This window comes from Sebastes fasciatus, chromosome 12 (genome assembly GCF_043250625.1).
Source record: "Sebastes fasciatus isolate fSebFas1 chromosome 12, fSebFas1.pri, whole genome shotgun sequence".
In the NCBI taxonomy this organism is placed as follows: domain Eukaryota; kingdom Metazoa; phylum Chordata; class Actinopteri; order Perciformes; family Sebastidae; genus Sebastes; species Sebastes fasciatus.
In genome coordinates this window covers 28707359-28727649 of record NC_133806.1, presented here as the reverse complement: position 1 = coordinate 28727649, position 20291 = coordinate 28707359, and the positions used below count along the sequence as shown (strand labels likewise).

Genomic DNA, 20291 nt, shown 5'->3' with positions numbered 1-20291 from the left:
TCAAGATACAATTCCACAGTGGTTGCTATAAACTTATTATCTGAGTTATTTTTTTAACTGTGATTTTATAGCAGATAAAAGCACAATAAGACAAAATATAAAAAAATATCATTGTTCTCTGTCGGAACAGTAATGTAATCGAGTAGTTCTAACGACACCATAAAATGTAGAAATACCATGAAGTCAAACATATTTTTACTATCAAATGTATCTGAAGTACCACAGAAAGATGAGTCCATGTCACATAAGAATTATATTAAAAACAATAATTCATTTTAGATATTGTAGATGTTTGTAGGTTTGTTTCTTTACACATTTAACTAAAGAAAAAAAATGCCTCGGTTCCTCCAGGAAGTCGGTATATTCTCCTCGCAGAAAATATTTGACCTAATTTGTAAGATTTAAATGAATTTCGACTGTATAAATTGCTGGTAAAATTGAATTATTGGTGATTGTATTATAGAACATTAAAAATATATTTAAATGGCCCTTTTCCAAAGACACAAAAATGATCACAATTTAAATCATTATTCATTTAATTTTTTTGTGTGTGAAAAGGATATGTTGAGAACATGCCATGTTGTGTGTGATGTAGAAATGTGGTGTTTTATGTGTTTTCTAATGTGTCCGCAGTGCTCAGTGTTTTGACAGTGAAGATGTAGAGAGAGAGGCCTGGCTGATGTGAAACCGAACGAAAACCACAAGTATGCTGGGTGCACAAAATGTACTGCAGCTCTAAAGAAAACGAAAATTAGGTGACTGTGAATGTCTTCTAGACGTGTTTACTTCTGTTGTGATCTCTCACAGAGTGATCCGCCTGGCTCTGCATGATGTGCACTCATTAGATTATTAACTCTGGTTTAAATGAAAGACTTGCATGAATAGGTCGGAAGCTCCAATGATCCGTTGCAGTGATTAATTTATTTTTTCTTTCGTAATTAAATGACTTGTTTTATCTTAAATATTCATTATTTTTTAAATCATGAATTCCCCTCAGTGATGCAGGGATTTTTATTAAAACATATTTTTTAACGGTGTCGACAGAAAAATATAGTTGCTCTATAACAGACAGTCTTGTCTGTCAGAGGCGCGCACACTTGAGGAGGATGAGAGGAACCGGCTTGTTGTTTAGTTAAAGTCCAACAGGGGGCGCTGCAGACCAACTCTGTTCAGCAAAGAGCTGCAAACCTCTGTCAGTCCTGCTGCACTCAACACTATATTCATGTTCAAAACTCAACTTTTCCTCCTGTCGTTTTGTCATGCATATTAACATTACAAGATAATCAGAGAGAGAGAGAGAGAGACAAAGATTAAAAACTGTAACACTGATCCTACATTTAAACATTTCTCTAAAATAAATATATTTTTCATCCTTTAATTAAACTCCAAAATATGTTTTATTTAAATTAATATTCAATTAACTTTTTGGTGATTTAGCTTTTGATAAAAAAAAATCAACAAATCAAACATGTTGGTTTAATAACAAGCTGTTGAAGTGCAGCCTGCTGGTGTGCGTATAAAGACAAGAGGCGCACTATAACTTCTGATTCGGGCTGTCAAAAGTCTTTATTACTTTGCATCTAAATCTGTGGCCAGAAACAAACCGTAATCTAATTAAAAAGCAATTTAATTCATCTCATATTGTGTCACTTCCAATAAATTCAATGAAGATATTGGGACAATGATAAGTATGAAAAGAATGACACTGGATTTTTGCATCTGCTTTAGGACATAAAAGAGGCTGATCTCAACACATACACATAGTCCCTCAACATATTACAGACTATTTTATTGCACACAATTATTAAATATAATAAATTAATTTTTTTGGGTAACATATGGGATGACTCGTGTGTTAACAAATTTAAAATTTTAATTTTCCAGGCACGTGTGACGTTTTCATGAAGATGTAATTAGCCAATTTTATTTAAGTGTTTTCATACAATTTCATGATAAAATATCAAACTCTACAGAAGGAGAAAAAAAAGAGCAGCTCATTGTCAGAAGAACACAAGTGACGTTAACTGTTTACTTTGTATTTGTTCACCATGCTGCTGCTCTCAGGGTGTTTTTTTGTTTCTGTCACAAACCTCAGAATTTTTTTAATCTTACCACAAAGAAATAAAAGGATTTAAATGTGGTGGTTCTTGCATGTGCCCTCCATTTTCGCAAATGGAGATTTAAAAAAAAAAAAAAAAGAAATCTTGAAGCTGCTCAAGTATCCAAAAAAGCAAAAGTTTTCAAAAGCGTGGAGTTGGAGGGAAAAAGCGATCAGTGTTTCCTCCTGCGCTTCCAATCATCATGTCTCCAAAAAAGAAGGTATCAGCCTTGGCTGTGTGGTGTATGAGAGGTGTCAGAGAGGCAGGTTGAGCTGAACACGCTTCTCTCTACTATGGTCTGCAGCCCTAGTTGCTATCCAAACACAAATAAACAGAGGAGGAACATGTGAGTTAATGCTAGAGGAGGGGGGTGGAGGCGTGTCGGAGGCGGGCTGAAGGCTGCGGAGCCCCGGAGCCCTGAAAAGTGAAGGACCGGTGCGCATTACGCACACTTCCAGCTCCAGCTCCGGACGGGACTCCCACGCTGCTGCTGCTGACTCTGACTCTCCTCACAACTCCTCCGACTCTTTTACACAACTTTTTTCGCAACTCTGTCAGATCTGTGCAAAAAGGTCCGAGGCATCCCAGCTGACTGCATGGCTACATGAAAGTTTCATGGACTTTTGGAAACTTGGAAAACTTTTCGCGGCGCTTTATTGGAGCTCGTCGCCTCTATAGTGACTGTGGATTACTGACATAACGCAGGAGACCTTTGGCAGCTATTTATTGGGGTAAGATTCTGTTTGGCAGGGTATGTGTCAGGCTTCTGCAGGAAGGGGAACCACTCAACTCACTTTTTATCTAAAGAAAATATTTTTACTTTTACAGTTTGAGCTATAAACCAACGAGATCAAACTGTTAGTAAAAATGTCCAGGAGCAAAAGCTGAGTTAAATGTTGTTTGTATAGGTGATTATTGCTTCGTAATGATCACCCACCTTGAGGTCATAGTTCACTCACGTTTGGACATCACTGGTGTGTGTCCACACTGCAGAACATTGCAGAAACAACCAGTCGCTGTCTGTAAAGACTTGTCACGACTTATAGAAATTTAAAACCTGCCAAAAAAAAAAGAAAGTGACAGGAATTGAAAGAACACGACAGGGCGCTCAGGAGGCTGCTGCTGTCAAAGTGGAAATGAAGTCCAAAGGTTATTGAGAGAAGAACAGGTTGAACAAAGTTGTACATATGGTACAACAAGTGCCTGCATGGTGTCTTATGTTGCACCTGTGCAAACTTAAATTTAACCCTATCCGGTCTGTGAAAGGGAAAGAAGGAAGAATTGAAAGATCAGTGAAATGTAAGGACCTGACAGAAACAAGCGACCAGCCCTCAGGCTACCATGTATACGCACAACTTTCACTCTGCAAGTGTCAATAATGCCTTAATCTGCATAAAGGTTCAGGTTTGGAACACTTGTGACATATTGCGTTAAAATACGGTTTTGGTCAGACCTGTCAGAAACAACTAAGCATGTTATCCAAACGCAGAAAACTGAGCTTGTTTTTTAAAATTTTCATTCTCGACCAAATGTAAAGGTCATCTCTCCGTCTCACCGCTGGCTGGAGGCCAGTCCAGCTTTCACCATCTTCAACTTACACGGTTTTATGTGGGAAACATAACTTGTCATCTCCACAAACATGGAACCAGGCCTCCAGATTGTCTTGCAGTCGGTTCACCTTATTTGTCCCTACATTGTGGAGACATGTATAGCCACTGCTTTATTACACTCAAACATAGAAAAGTAGGTTAAAATGCCCAGAGGTTATTTATTGCAACCATGTTCTCTTGCCCATGTCCTAATTTAAAAACACGCTGCATGAAATAAAATAGAGCAAAAAGCTAAATATTAGGCCTATGAAATTAACTGGCTACTGGCATGAAAATAAAAAGCACATGCTTTTCCAGCAGAGATTAAAGCAACTTTCTTGTGGGTAATAGGCAGCATTTTGTGTGTTTTGCTCTGACTCATGCCCGCATTTGATCTCAGCTTGCACAAATTTTTAAACTTCCACAAATCCAGCGAGCACTTGTTTTGCATTGTGAAACACCAGCTACAACCGTCAAAAACAACAATGTGTCTTCTCTAATTACCTCGCATGAGATTTAGTGCTTTATTCGGAGTGATCTGGATATGTAATTTACAGTGTTAATCGATGCCATATGAGTCTTTCACACCCACTTCATTTAATTACAGTTTCGATGAGTGATTTTTTTTGTTTATTTTTTTTATATATAAAAAAAATCGCTTTGAGGCGCATCTCCGTTTTTTTAAGGGACAAACTTTGCTTTTTTTGCTCATGCGTAAAATACGTGTTTATATTCTGTCTGTGGTTTTTGCGCATGACAAACAGGGTTTTTACTCACTGCTGCATCTTAACCACGTTCTCTATTTATTTACCCAATCAGCTCCATCGCTTTATGTTGAAGTTATTCAAATTAAAATAATTAATGTTCGCCCTAATCTCAGCACAAATGATCCAATTTGATAATTGTGGGGAATATAATCTCCTGTGTGAGCGGACATAATTTTCATGAAATAAATGCTATCATGTTAGATAGAATAAAAAATATATAAAAAATATCTTCAAATAAACTACTAGTCAAACAGGTGTTTTTTTTTTTTTTTACTGTAACTAATCACTGCCTTTGTTACCACAGGCTCTAATGTGGCGTTTCCACATAACACTCATGGTTTTGTATATTTCCACCCCCCAGGGTTATCACCGTGTCTCCTGCAGAGGATCTGAGCCGAGATGGGGAGCAAAGCCCTGCACGCTCCGATCCCCCTGCACCCGGCCCTCCAGCTCACCAACTACTCCTTCCTGCAGGCCGTCAACACGTTCCCCGCTGACCAGCTGCAGGGACTGTACGGCCTCAGCGCGGTGCAGACCATGCACATGAACCACTGGACTCTGGGTTACCCGCACATCCAAGGCCTGAGGTCGACGATCACAGAGATGGCAGCCGCCCAGGGTCTGATGGACCCCCGGCTTCCCTTCCCGGGTCTGCCCTTCACAGCCGCGGCTCAGCTCTTCCATCCCAAACAAGCCGCCCTGGCTGCACACGGCTTCATCCCGTCCATGCATAAGGACAGACCGAGGTTTGACTTCGCCAACCTGGCCCTGGCTGCCACTCAGGAGGACCCGCCGAAAGCTGCAGATCTGGCGAAGTTGGCGTCGGGACTAGGGGGGACCATCTCCGAGCTGAGCTCCAAGCTGTCCCCGGACAGAAAGCCCACCCGAGGCAGGCTGCCATCCAAGACTAAAAAGGAATTTATTTGCAAGTTCTGCGGCAGGCATTTCACCAAGTCCTACAACCTGCTCATCCACGAGAGGACCCACACAGACGAGCGGCCCTATACCTGTGATATTTGCCACAAGGCCTTCAGAAGGCAAGACCATCTCAGAGACCACAGGTAAGACACATCTTTTACCAGATAATTACGCACAGGGTTATAGGAGAGGAGTGGGACTCATATTCCCAGAAGTATTCCTCATGTAGATTTAAATCACAAATATATGCATTGATCTAAATAACCTCTTCAAGACTTGCAATTACAAAATATATATATATTGTTAATTTTGTTACAACATACAGGCTGTTCCCAGAGTTTTCTCCATGAGGGCGCTAAAGCACTTTGACGCATAGTTTGGACGCTCATAAGTTTTGCACAGTAGAGCTTTTTTTTTTTGCCCCTATGACTCTGGTTTTTTTTGTAACAGCTACAAGCGAATCCACTGCATGAGCAGACGTTTGATTAAGTGTTATTTCTGTTTTACAGATACATCCACTCCAAGGAAAAACCATTCAAATGTCAAGAATGTGGGAAGGGATTCTGTCAGTCTCGAACTCTAGCCGTCCATAAAACCTTACACATGCAGGTAAGCTGGGAATATTAACAGTCTCCATGATTTTATCCTCGCTAAACAATGTGACACCTTATGATCATAATTCACCTGTAATGCACTTCTGCCACTACTGCATGCACGGGGCTCACAGTCTCACAAAAACTATATTGCGTTTGGCCAAATACCAAAAACAAAAATGTGAGTGAGATACACACAGTTTATGTGTGTAAATCCCTGAGAGTTCTAACTGACACATTTATTTATTTAGATGAATGAAATCATTTCTAGACGTTCTATACAATTAAAGGGAATAATCCTTTGCTTGCTTTAAATCTAAACAGGAGTCTCCCCACAAATGCCCCACATGCGGAAGAACCTTTAATCAAAGAAGTAACCTGAAAACTCACCTTCTCACCCATACAGACATCAAGCCCTACAGCTGTGGCCGCTGCGGAAAGGTGTTTCGGCGCAACTGTGACTTGCGACGGCACAGTTTGACGCACAGCCCACATCAGGACTACTAGCCTGGACAGACTAACAAAATAACAATGGACAAAAACCCGCAGGAAGACAAGTCAGCGGCTGTTTCTTTTTTTTTTTTTGTTCAAAGACAATCTCCAAATCAGGACACGTTTACTGCCGAACACTTTAGAGTGGGATTTGGTTGCATCTCCAGCGGGACAGCATTGGAGCCATCATGGCCATGTCCGGCTCTCATAACCACCTGTAAATATCAAGACCATGTACATAATGTTGTTTTTTTTAATTTGTATTTTCTGACCTTGAAATGATACAGTTGTCAAAAAACAGTCATAAGTTTAAAGTATGTTAAATTGTATTTTAGAAATAAATATTTCCATGATACATTTTGCATTTGCTGTCTTTTATTTCATGACCCATGCTGATGACACAACGTTAAAGCCCAAAAGGCAATATTGAAATGAAACCGTTTTTACAATGGCCATCAAATTAATAGTCTATATGTTTACAGCCAGCAGGCAGTGAGAGCTTAGTGTGGCTGACTGCTTGGGCTTTTTATAGATATCAGTTAGCAGCCAGGGAGCATGAAATGTCCTGCAGACAGGAAAGTCATTAAAATGAAGATTCATATGTGGGGTTTTTTTTAATGATAATTATGTATGGTAAACAATCCAAATGTTTGTTTTTTTTCAAATAAAATGATAATCACATATTAATTATCAGACGGAATTATTAGTGTTTTTCTAAGTCTCATAATTATTCAGCTCCGTTATTATCTTCAATATATAGAGCCTACAGAGGCTGATTAGTATTATATTAGCCACATTAGCAGCCATATCACATGTCTTTATCTACATTACCTCTGATATCACAACTGACCTGCAAAGCGGCAGAAAGACATTTAAGACAATGAGATGAGACGTGGCCGAACAACTGATTATTTTTTGTGGGGAAATTATCATTAATTCATCACTACAAATTATAAATAAAGTTAAACAGATTTTTTTTTTGTGAACCAATCTCAGACCTACACCAACCTTTTATTGAGCATATTCATTTATTTAACGTCAACAGAGGAGGCAACTCGATTCTGCAAAATTCGGATTTGAGCTATAGTTTGATCTTTCTTTGAATGGTTAATTATATTTATTTAATTATCATTATTATACAGAATATAAGAGCGGGTTCAGGGGAAAATGGAGAGCGCTTAAGGACGCCAGCTTTAGATTTGTGGATGTGTAAAGTATAAATTCCCAGATTTGGATTTCATCCAACTAACCTTTGCTCGGCCACAGGATCAAAATGCGCTTGAATATTAACCATCAGACTATGCCCTGTGACAGAATAAGATGATTCATAATATATATATTTTTTTATAATTGGGTGAAGACAATAAAGCAGAGATCCTCTCCCTCTGATCCCTCCTCGTCTCTCTCTGTGTCTACTTGGCCTTCAGGCCTGTTATTCATGATTCATCCAGGCTTTATTGGCTACTGAAGACTCGTTTAAAAACCCGATTTTCACCTGACATTGCAATTAACTGCTTGAAAAAAAAATCGCATTTGTATTTAATGGTCTCGACAATGAGGTCTGGAACAAGTGGTTACACAGATGATTTAAAGCGGCGCTGGTTGTTGCTGAAAGGCCATTTACTGTGATACTGTATCCAAGGCCCGGTTCATTACGCACGGCAGCTCAACATAATTAATTTATAAATGGAAAGGAAACAACCTGCAACGTCTCCAGCACGCTGATATTTACAAAACAGCTATTGAGCTTCTTAATAATCATCCGGTGGGAAAAAATAATACTCAATCACCAAAAATTAAAACCTGCAAAGGATTAAAATATGAAAAGATGGATGATGTACATGCAATCATAGGATATAGGCTAATAATGATAGAAATAATAACAACAAGAAATGTTTTTTTTTATTTAATTTGCAAATATTTCTTGAGAATGTTACTCCTAAACATTGTAGCCTATTTAAACCCGTATTATGTTGTGATTAAATATTTTCATTATAGTTATATAAACCAATCAACTTAAATAAACATAACAATTCTGAAGCTTAAATATGACCTCATAGCCTAATTGCGACAAGTAACCCAAGCAACTGTAACTGATGTAGCTTACAAATAGCCTATAATAAAGATATTTAATTGAAAAAGAAAATTACTTTTCACAAGTCCTCCCACAAGTAAACAAGTGCAAATGTTTTGTGCTTTTCTGATTTCGTTTTTTATTTAAATTTGTTGAGACATTGACTGATAGGAAACCGATTGATCAGCATGATAAATGTAGCCTATGGAAATGGGAAAATGTCCATAAATGTGATCATCTGTTCACAAGGATCACATTATCCAACGACCAAACAAACCACGTCCTCATTATTAATGGCTTTGGAGACGTAAAATGCATTCAAATGTGCATGTGGGCCTAATGACCTATATTGTTTAAAGGTTGACCAGTTAACTGAATTCAACTGAGTCTTGTCAGTTAATAATAATAAGTTAGATAGGCCCCAGATAACATGATATTAAGCAACCTGCTTTCTCCGTCCCTCATCTCTGGATGAATTAACTTCAGAGTAATGACAGTAATGGTGAGTGCGCACATTGAGTGGACAGTTCCATGTTGAACTTCATCGGTGACCGGCCTGCAGAGTGGACTGTGTACTCAGGAAGCTTTATCTAACAGACAGAGGAGAGGCTGCACTGACAGGCCGCTGCATGCTCTCTCTTCATATCATCTCCATATGACCCTCAGACAGGCAGGGCTGGAAGAAGGAGCCTCTTTTACTTAAGTAAAAGTTGCAATACTACAGTGTAAAAAATACTCTGTTAAGGAAAAGTCATGCATGCGAAAACATTCTTAAATAATAGTACAAAAGTATTAAAATATACTTACCAAAAGTAGAAGTACTCATTATGCAGAATGGCCACTATCTGTATTATATATAGCCTGTATATTATATTACTGGATTATAATTAGTGAGGCATTAAATTAATAGATAATTGTGTAAGCGAATATGTCTAAGTGGATATCTATATGAATGTGCGTGTGGATATAGACATATGTATATACTGTATGTATATATATATCTATATATGAGGTTCGTTGTATGTATATGAATATGAATATGTATGTATATGAATATGAACTTATCTCTTGACACTGCACTATTACAACGGGTAGTACTTTTTTTCCCTTTTCTTTTTCTTATGTTTCTTTATATATATATGTTGTTGTTGCTGTCTGTATGTCCCTTTTACAAGTATGTGTATGTATTCCTTTAACCTTAAATACAAAATAAATAAAAAAAATTGCAATATTACAGTGTAAAAAATACTCTGTTAAGTAAAAGTCATGCATGCAAATCATTCTTAAATAATAGTACAAAAGTATTAAAATATACTTAAAGTACCAAAAGTAAAAGTGCTCATTATGCAGAATGGCCACTTTCTGAATTATATATAGCCTGTATATTATATTACTGGATTATAATTAGTGAGGCATTAAATGTGTTCATCACTTTAATGTTGCAGCTGGTAAAGGTGGGACTGATTTGAACTACTTTATTTACTGCTATAGGTACCTTAATACGTGGTATTGCATCATGGTTTATTGATTATGACATATATTTTTGCATTGATAACCGGAAATATGCAAAGTAACTAGAGCTGTCAAAGAAATGTAGTGGAGTAAAAAGTACCTCCAAAATGTAGAAGAAGAAGAAGCATAAAATGGAAATACAACTGCAGAAACAAATAGTATTAAGAGAGACAGATTGGCCGCAGAAATTGTTGGTGTGTACAAGTTTGATCGTGAAGTAAAGATGGAGCCTATAACCCCGTCTTTCACTCCGATATTATAGGCTGTTATTTGTCTAATTTTCTAAGCCAGTTTTTTATTATTCCAAGGTCACCCATGGTGCTGAAAAAAAATAAAAGACGGCCAAGGACAAATATAGTAGCCAGTTTTTCCTTTTTCTTTTTTTAAACTTCAGAATTCCTTATCCATAGAATTTGCTACTGTATTTTAATGTACACTAGGTTGTATTTATTTATTTATCATGCCAATAATAGTACATCTGTAAATTTCAGTGAGCATCCAGTTGCATATATTAACATTATAATGACACTTCATGTTATGTTTAAGATTAGATCAGCCCCACACATAAACTGTTTTCGAAGCCAGGCAGGTCACCTGTGTGACTGAAATGCAAAGATCCTTCTATTATAGCATTCATTATTCACTTTCATTGACTTTTCCATAGCTGAAGATAATCTCTGTTCTTGAAATTAAAGTGATGTGATTGTAGGACATAACTTTTAAAAAAAATAATAATTTCAAGAAAAGTGGACACTATTCAGGGAGTTTTATGTCTCCTCTCAGTAAAGGTGAGTTTTTTTTTATCTCCTCTCTCAGTAAAGGTGAGCTTCCATCGCCATGTAGGGGCTAGGGGGCGGGGCCAAAGAAATGACGTAATAAACGTGCAATGATGCCTTCCCGTGCTCCTCGTTCATCCTCACATAGAGAGATTGGCGGTGTGACTACAAGCACGCGTTGATTATTGATAAAAGTAACATTGAAAAACACAAATATGTGCTGCTAATTGTTTTTAAACCAACTGTCCCTACGACACCTGCTGCTGCATTGACCGACTTACGAAGAGACCATGTGCAGTGCATCAGGCATTTGCTTGATGTTCTCATGGATCTCTTTTTTAGTGATCTCCGAAGTCAGTCCTCTGAATATCACATTTCAGTCACCGATTACAGGGAATTTTATCGCCAATGTCTCCCTGATTTGTGTGCCTTAGGGTGTTGTCTGTGTTTTATTTATTTATTTTTTCACTACTTAAGTTCTTTGTATTTGCTTGTCTCCATTTTTGTTTGCCCTTAGTTCCTAGTATTGTCTGTTTTTGTTGATATATATCAGAAATGAGGCATGATACACACCCCACAGAAGTCTGTATCACTGATATGCACATGCTTCCTAATACACATTTTTGAAACGTATTACAGGGAATTTGTTTCTTCTGTCTCGCTTGCCAGTATTTTGGGGGGCTCGCTTGTAGCCTATTATTGTGCTCTGAACTCTGAAGCTCAAATTTCCAACAGCCGAAAAGGCAACACTTATACATACGGAAGCCGCGCTGGTGTTTACTGATGACGTTTGGTGCTGAAGCTGTTGAGCGATGTTGCTAACGTCAGTTAACAGGATGAATGTGTTGTATTAAAACGTCCAATACAAGAAATAGCTTCAGGATACAAGCTGGAGTCAAGTAAGCAGGGGGGTTTCTATATTTACCGCTGGCTGCACGTTTTAGCCAGCCAAACGAAGTTAGGGGGACTTCTTCTCAGCAGTTAGCTTAGCTTAGCTTCTGTGTGTGTGTACAGCCAGACTGACAGCAGAGCACAGCTAGCCTCTCTGCTAACTAACTACTCCGCTGGAAGTTAACGCTAATGTCTTACTACGCAGCACCACACTGCTTTACTTATAACACCAAGTTATATTTAGTCAGCTGCATTGTGGGAAATTGAGTCTGTAACTACTGCTGGCGTTTCTCTTCTAGTCGCATGCATAAAAAGTGAAGTCACATTAGCTGTCAGGCTAATTCAGCCACTTGAATGAAGCCACTTCACAAAGTAGAACCACTGAAATGTCATTAAGTAAAACCTTGACCTGCAAACTATGCGAGCAGAATGATATTCCTGCCTCTGTTGAGTGTTAACATCAGCTTTACATGACCAGCTGTAGTTCACCTTACACAATCAGCCTACCTAGGCGTCACTTAGGCATCATTTGGGTAGTTTTAAAATGCACATATAATATTTATGACCAATATAAGTAGGATACATTTATTTGTATAGCACCTTTCAAAAGCAGACGTCACAAAGTGCTTTATAATAAAAGCAAATTAAAGATGGAGCAATAGACATGAAATGCAGACAAAGAAATATGCTAAAAACATAAAAAGTACAAGGTTAAATAAAATACTAAAAAGCTAAGCAAAAGCAAGCCTAAACAAGAGGGGTCTTGAGCTGCTAGTTAAGATAAGATAAGATAAGATAAGATAAGATAAGATAAGATGAACCTTTATTAAACCCCTGAGGGAAATTCAGGTGTCAAAGCAGCAACATCAGCAAACATCAGCAAACAGAGTGAAACACAGGAGAGGTACAGGTATACAAAAATTATAAAACAATAATAGAGATATAAAAGATACAGAGTGAAAGGGTGAACATAGTGTGTACAGTCCGTCAATAAATAAATGTAGTATATACATATGCGCAGTCTATAAAGTGGTATATAGGATGTATAGTGTAAAGTAAGTGTAAAGTGCACCAGTGGTTAGAGTCCAACATGGTTGCAGATAGTGCATGTTTAAAGTTCTTAAAGTCCTCATAGTTCTCATATGGGGTGTATTGTTAAGGGTGTTCACAGATCTTAAAGGGGAACACCACCCAAATTAATAATTCCAACATGTTATATTCTTGGCATAGGAAAGTTCAATCAATATTAGTGAAGATGAGCTGGCTCTCTCTCAAAGACAGAAATCAGAGAAGTAAGTCTCAAACTTGTGACGTCATAGGGTATAAAGTTTGGAGCTGCGCCATAGACAATGGTTACGTCTGAAATTCCATACTTTTTATACTTGTTTGTTTACTCTCAGTGTCATCTGTAACATCTTTCCCAGTTCATTGGCTGTGGTTGAAAAGTCTTTTTTGCTTAGGAAGGTTTCTAGCGGAGTGAAATGACCATGGTCTATGGAAAGAGGCTGGGACACAGGCGGACACGGGTCTTGGGGTATAGGGTATAACACATGCACAGTGTAACTGGAGCTGCGGTCGTGCGCTGCGATTGACTAAATTTAGTCGAGTGCAGACCAGATTTTACTGCGCATATGTTGTACCCCAAAGGTATGACGCGTAGATGACGCGTGACATCTCCTCATTCCACCCTCTTTGGAAATGACCTGGAAGTATCTAAGAAGCAGCCATGATAAGAGTTGTTCGAATTCTTTAAATGCTAAGGAAAGGTGTTTTAATGCTTCCTTTCTTATCTCCTTTAGCATAGGGAACACTGGACCACCCTTTACGAAAGGAAGGGAGAGAAATTATGTTGATATTCATATAAACTTTTGTCACTGGTAGCCTATATTCCTTTATTTATTTAAATTCCAACCTTGGTAATGAAGTGATATTTTCACTGGTTGTCGCGGGTGAAGCAGCCTGTCACTGAAAGACCTGTGTAAGAACGCACGGGGTGAAGCGGCACCTTTTGTAGTCCATCTTCGGACCCATTTCAAAAACATCCGCCACCGTCGCATCATAATTGCGGAGCCTAGTGTAAGTGCGGTCGGATTGTCTTTTCCAAAGTCCTCATGAATTCTCCTTCACATCTTTCCTTGACCTCATGACGTTTTCCATCGAGGTCAAGGAATAGTGGTTAGGAAAAGACATGAGGACGTAATTTTTTTTTCACTTTTGGACCGCAACCATTCTTTAGCAGCTCCAGACTTTATACCCTATGACATCACAAGTTTGAGTTTTAGCACTCTAGTTTTTGGATTTGGGAGAGAGTTGTTCATGTTTACTTATATTTTTTGACTCTCTTAAACCATAGGAACAACATGTATGAAGTTTAAAAATGGGCGTAGTTCCCCTTTAAGTCCAATGGGAGAGAGTTCCAAAGTTTAGAAGCTATAACCTCAAAAGCACAGTCTCTGTTTGTCTTGGAGTGAAGAACAATAATAATAATAGAACTTCTCAAATAGATATTTTGACTTGTCATAGCAGAAAAAGCACAGGTGTACTTGATGTCATCAATTATGGCTCCATTCCATTTAAGTGTCCCAAAAAGCCTTGCCAGTGAGCCGACATGCACAGTACTGCTGTCTAGGAGCTGGCACACTTGAATGGAATGCAGTCATCAATAATGTTATTCATTTCACATGTGCTCTTGTGCTATGACATATACAAATATCTGCTGTGAAAAATGTCTATTTCCTGTCAAGGCTTCAGAAGAAGTAGTGTTTAAATGAAATGATTCATTTTTAATATTGGGATATAATGTTGAAAGGAGAATTAATACATAAATACTGTACAAATACACACAGCGTTGAATGACATAACAATGTTTTGTTCAATGTTTGATGCGTGTTCAGGACAGGGACAAGATGTTGGAGTCCTATGTCACGCCACTCCTGATGAGCTATGTGAACAAGTATATAAAGAATCTGAAGCCATCTGACCTGCAGCTGTCTCTCTGGGGAGGCGATGTGGTGCTCAGCAAGTTGGACCTGAAGCTGGATGTGCTGGAACAGGTACTGTATATTGAATATACCCTCTGCTTTCTCTAACTTAAAGACAAGACTTATTGGGATGACAGACATTTTATTTTCTCATTAGATAATGGGCAATGTGGTTATTTTGTTTGCAGGAATGCCATGCAGTTCTAATGGATGATATGAGTTATGAGCTACTGCTCAGTGCTGCTAGTGGGAGGAAAATTAAGTGTTTTTGTTTTCATACACAATTAATGATCCATATTGCTCGAGCCACACAGGTTCTTAGATTGCCATCGGTGTTTCTACGTATTAATAGTAACTAGTGCATTGAAGTAATATCAGCTTTCTAATATTAAATATCTCTTTCCTCTATATATTATTAATGGGGCTGTCAATCGATTCAAATATTACATCGGGATTAAACAAACATTTTTTAAACTGTTCAAAATGTACCTTAAAGGGAGATTTGTCAAATATTTAATACTCTTATCAACATGGGAGTGGGCAAATATGCTGCTTTATGCAAATGTATGTATATATTTATTATTGGATATCAAACACAAAACGATGACAAATATTGTCCAGAAACCCTCACAGGTACTGCATTTAGTATAAAAAATATGCTCAAATCATAACATGGCAAACTCAAGCCCAACAGGCAACAAACTACATATCATAAAATGGGCATGTCTGTAAAGGGGAGACTCGTGGGTACCCATAGAACCCATTTTCAGGACAAGGGACCCCTTTGAAAAAGTCCATGCCAGTTTTTCCTTGCCAAAACTTAGTATAAGTGTGCAGCGTTATTTAGCCTCCTTTGTGACAAGCTATTATGTTATCGGTAGCAATGGATTCCTTAGGTCTTCTAGTTTCATATGATACCAGTATCTTCACTCTAGCTTTAAAACCTAAAAATTGCAAGTTGCGTTAATGGGTTAAAAAATGAGTGGCGTTAAAATTAATTTGCGTTAATGCGTTAACTTTGACAGCCCTAATTATTAAAAATTATAATTTTACATTTTACTTCTTAATTTTTTACTGCAAAGGATTTAAATTGTGTTTGCTCAAACCTCTCATTTTTGTAGTGATTTTTCTAGTTTATTGCACTTTTGTTTATTGCTTTTGTTCTTAAATATTGGTCATCCAGGTACATACAAGATACACTTAAGCTATTAATGGCTAGGATCTCTTAGCATTTTAAAATGAGTAATTTCAGCATTTTGGTTCCTCAACAAAAGAAGCACCTAAGCATATAAACATGACAGTGCAGTCTTTCATAAATTTTGAATTTAAGTTGTTTCACTTAGAACATGAAATAGAGTAAAATGTTTGGAATGGAATTAATATGTGGAGCGTAAGCATGTGCCCCACTAACATATTTTCTTCCCATCCAGTCTACATCTCAACTACAGTGTATAGGCCTATACGTAGTCACAGTATATGGCCTTGACCAGCATCAAAAAAAGCAGCAATGCTCTTCAGCCAGGTACAAACACAGTATCTTTACTGTCATTTTGGAGGAGTTAGATAGATTTACTGAGATATTTCACTTCGCAGTGCTATTTTGACACAGTGTTCTTTTCTACACGTGTAATGTCTGGATTAGATCAATCTGCCTGTTTTGTCTCTTGAGTGGGTTCTGACTGCTTCTGAAGAGCAGACCAAAACACTACCTAACCCAACAGAGATTGTGATGAAAGTTCTTATTGGAAGCAGCTTTAAGCCAACTGACAGTAGGAATTGTGTTAGGATTTTGATGTGTAATGCTATGTCAAAACCTTGGCAATTATCCTCCCTTTTCCTTTGTTTTATTGCATTTCATCCGGACAGTACCTCTTTTGAAATGTGCAATTAGAGATCATCTTCTTAATATAAAGTGAATTTTTTAGTGAAACATTGTGGGGGGTTATCAAGCAGACATATGACGGGTTTTCCTCAGAAATATGTTTGGTTATTAGTTTTTGGCTTAAACTTACAGAGGAGGCATGTAAAGCTTGTGTGTAGGCAGTCTGGTTTCATGGGACTCGTTCTCACACAGAGTAGTTCAAGATGCAGAACAGTGATTCGTCTGCCTCTGAGAAAATCGGACTGATTTTGTTAAAAGCGTGACCAATATGTAATCTGTAGCTGTTGTTTTTACTATCCTCTCGTCCTCAAATATTAGTTTCAAAGAGCGGTTTAGAAAATGGATGGATGAAGGTTCCAAATGTTCTTGAAGCCTCTGTGGTCATATCACCACATGTCCTTACAATGCTGTTTGCATCGCAGATGTAATAAGATAGTACCGATTATTCTAACTGTAGTTTCATAGCTATCTGTTGTTTTCATCTTTTTATGTCTTTGCATATTTATAGGAGTTGAAGCTGCCCTTCACATTCATGAGTGGTCATATCCATGAGCTGCGTATCCACGTACCCTGGACCAAGCTGGGCTCGGAGCCTGTAGTGATTACCATCAACACCATGGAATGCATCCTGAAGCTGAGGGATGGAGCCCAGGTTAGTTCTTCACTGGTATGAGGAACACGTTATCCTTGATTCCACTATAGGGCCAAAACAAAGCTGGCCAGATCTTCTTGTTATTTATGGGAAATTCCTCCTCATGCCAAAGTTAAGATTTCTCGTTTCATTTTCTCTCTGTGTTTCCAAGAAGTTTCGCAACAGTGTTTGTTTTATTAAATAAACAAATGCCCTGTGGTGGGCTTGCTGTGACAAAGGCATGCTATAATCCTGACTAAGCAAGCGAAACTACAACCTACCATTTCATTTTCAGTTTATGCTGGATCCTAATTAAAGTGTTAAATGTTTTAAATACAGTTACGGTTATGTGGGCTAGTATTTGCATCAGTTACCCGCAAGTAATCTAGATATTTTTGTATATTAAAAAAAACAAATCACAAAAATTGTTTTTACTATTTTTAACTGTAGTTCTTTTGCAAATCCAGCGTTGCCAACTTGCCAACTTTGTTGCTTTACAGACCCTCTTTTTTTCTAAAAAGCTGCTAGTGACAAATTTAGCGAATTATTCACACCAGGGAAAAGGTCAGAAATATATTATATAGTGATTCTTTCCCATGCATGCTGTTCAGAGTAACAGTCCACGGCTCTTCTGCCAACAGCACGGGGTCTCTCCCTCTCCTCTTACGCCGTGCACAGACAGTCAGCCGACACAACTACTAAGGTTTATGCAAATGTGCGCGATGACATAAAAAATATGCAAATGAGCGTATAATGTCATACAACTAGTGCTAGCTACTTTCATTTTGAAAAGAGTTGGCAACACAGCGCAAATCAACTACATTAATCCCTCTGGCCTTTAACAGTTTAATGTCCCACTGCTCGCGCCATCCGATACTTCAAGTTGGTTTGGTGCTGAGGCAAGGGTGTGCTCATTTGGCCCAATATGTGACACATTGTGTCTGGCCTGGAAACTCTGATTTACATCTGTAATGAGCTGTCATGATGACAGACAATCACCCCCCACACAAGCATCAAGGTGAGAATATGAGCCTTAGTACTATGAGTTGAGAGAGTTTGTTATGGACTATTTCACTGCAGCTGCACTTGCAAACAACAGAGCCCAACCATATTAAAGGGCAGGGCTGTTAATTTGACACAGCTAAGTAACAGTTGCCTTTCTCGTTCTTATCCATGCTTGACTACTCTGATGAGAAATGCATTGAAAAAAAATAGGAAAGCAAACAAAGAAACCAGAAGCAAGTAAATCACTGCCTAGTAGAGGCAAATTAAGGCTTTTAAAACAGTAATTTGGATCAAAATCTACATTTTCAAAGGCTTCAGGGATAAAAAGCACATTAGCGAGTGCTGTAGTGATAGTCTGCAATGAGGAGCACATTTCAGAATTTGGCTATGAAAGTGTATTGTCATCTATACAACTATAATTAAATAATTGCAAATGCTCTTTAAATTTATGAAGAGATGCATCTGCCTTTATGATGGATTCCAGCATATTAGCTGTTTTCCCAATGTTTTTGTTATTTAAGAATTGTTTGTTCTACTTAGCCAGTATGATTTTACCTCAGCGAAGCACAGTACTCTCACTCACCACATCTAACTCTTAAAAAGAGCGACAGCTTCATTGACCGCTGACCAGAAGTATTACGGGAACTCAAACTGAGGGGTGACTTTACTGAATTTGACCAGTGCTATTTGCTACTTGGCAATCTCCATCTTTAACATGTCATCGGTGTCTGTTTCATTCAGTCTCCAAGCAGTGAACTGTGATTCTCATTCTCATTTACAATTACATTCATAAACAAATTGAGGTTGTTTCACATCTCTGTCAAATTAGTGAAGTTTTGTGCGTCTCATGCAGCAATGTGCCAAAAGGGCAGGGAAGGAGAAGACTGCAAGCTAGTAAACATGGACGTGTGAACAATGCCGGGTATCAAACTTCTAAGATAAATCACCTTTGCGAATGTTTTATTGGGAGGAAAATGGATTCATCACGTTTGTAAGACCTCAATGCATTTGGTGAGTGACACAGAATGTAAACAGAAACGTTTTTGTTTACAAGAAAGCTCCCCAGGGCACCTTTAAGCAACGAGAGTGAGATGTTGTCTTTGTAAATTATCAGTAAGAAATGTCATCCCAAGAGAAATATTTATATTATTGTATTTAGTTTAGTTATACATACTTTCAGTTTTTTAAGTGTGGTATATGAAAGCCATTTTTGTTAGATTTGTTGTTGCAGAAGAGCCTGGTCCTACCTTTGCCACCCATGCAGTTTTCAAAATTGAAAGTGTAGCTCGACGCTGGGCCTTTATGGGAAGGTTGAAGTTTCAAGGCCAGATGTCCCAGAAGAAACACATTTCAAGGGAAGTCAATTACAGCTAATTATATAGACTGCGGCAAAAAAGATTTGTAACACATGAGCTTGAGCTGCCCAGAACTAATGGTAAATATCATACCATGCAGGTGGCTACTGCTCGTGCGATCAGGTTTCAGTTTGATGGAAATTTAAACTTGTTATTTATGCCTCATACACAGCTTAAGGTCATGTACCAGTACCGGTACTGGTGTAATGCATGTAGTCTCAAAACAACTATTTGTTACAGATGTTTTGTAAAAGGCTTCCAGTCAAGAAAAGATTTTGGGGGAATTGCAAAGGACGTTTGGACAAATTATTCAGTGGTATGTACACCCATGAGACATAATTTGGAGCAAAGCCAGACTTACAGCAGAAGTCCTTCTAGCATGTGGAATTTAAATGAGCTGCTACACTTCTCTCCTATGAGTGGGAGGCAGGAGGCTGACTACTGTGTTCTTAAGCCAAGAACATTCAGCAGGTTTACTTATATGCTTTAGATTTGCGTAGTTTGGTAACTTGTTTTACACTTATTTCATCTTAATTACACTTTCAACAGCAATATTTGCCATGTCATCTCTGTGGTGGCAGTTTCCTGCTTTGGTCAGCCCAGAGAGAATTTCCTTGATTGAAGGAAAAGGTCTGTTGGCCTTTGTCACATTAGTCTCACAGAAACAAGATTATATTTCTCTGGAGGTTAGATATCCTGTTCATATGCATGTCAGGCCCCGGTCCA

The 20291-nt window shown here is 38.2% G+C and overlaps 2 protein-coding genes across 7 annotated transcripts in view; both read left to right on the top strand.

Moving 5' to 3' along the window:
- Window positions 1-2489: 2489 nt before the first annotated feature.
- Window positions 2490-6822, top strand: osr2 (odd-skipped related transciption factor 2). 2 transcript variants are annotated; one of them, XM_074654554.1, is made up of 4 exons: window positions 2490-2830; window positions 4817-5516; window positions 5883-5982; window positions 6291-6822. In XM_074654554.1, the coding sequence occupies exons 2-4, from the start codon at window positions 4855-4857 to the stop codon at window positions 6471-6473; spliced, it is 945 nt and encodes a 314-aa protein (XP_074510655.1). In that variant the 5' UTR covers window positions 2490-2830; window positions 4817-4854; the 3' UTR covers window positions 6474-6822. The 2 variants fall into 2 exon arrangements, with proteins under 2 accessions (XP_074510655.1, XP_074510656.1); XM_074654555.1 differs by having other exon boundaries at window positions 2501-2830; window positions 6373-6822.
- A 4745-nt stretch (window positions 6823-11567) lies between these two features.
- The window catches only part of vps13b (vacuolar protein sorting 13 homolog B), a 394723-nt gene continuing 385999 nt past the window's right edge, over window positions 11568-20291 (top strand). For all 5 annotated transcript variants that reach the window (XM_074654548.1, XM_074654549.1, XM_074654551.1 and 2 more), the window contains exons 1-3: window positions 11568-11719; window positions 14606-14764; window positions 17083-17226. In XM_074654548.1, the coding sequence (XP_074510649.1) occupies window positions 14618-14764; window positions 17083-17226 (291 nt within the window). In that variant the 5' untranslated portion in view covers window positions 11568-11719; window positions 14606-14617. The remainder of the gene's footprint in view (window positions 11720-14605; window positions 14765-17082; window positions 17227-20291) is intronic.

Bases quoted from the DNA above. Each gene is read 5' to 3' on its own strand.
- osr2 (XM_074654554.1), top strand. From the start codon at position 4,855: ATGGGGAGCAAAGCCCTGCACGCTCCGATCCCCCTGCACCCGGCCCTC. The intron at 5,517-5,882 runs GTAAGACACATC...TCTGTTTTACAG, and splicing joins GACCATCTCAGAGACCACAG to ATACATCCACTCCAAGGAAA. The intron at 5,983-6,290 runs GTAAGCTGGGAA...AAATCTAAACAG, and splicing joins ATAAAACCTTACACATGCAG to GAGTCTCCCCACAAATGCCC.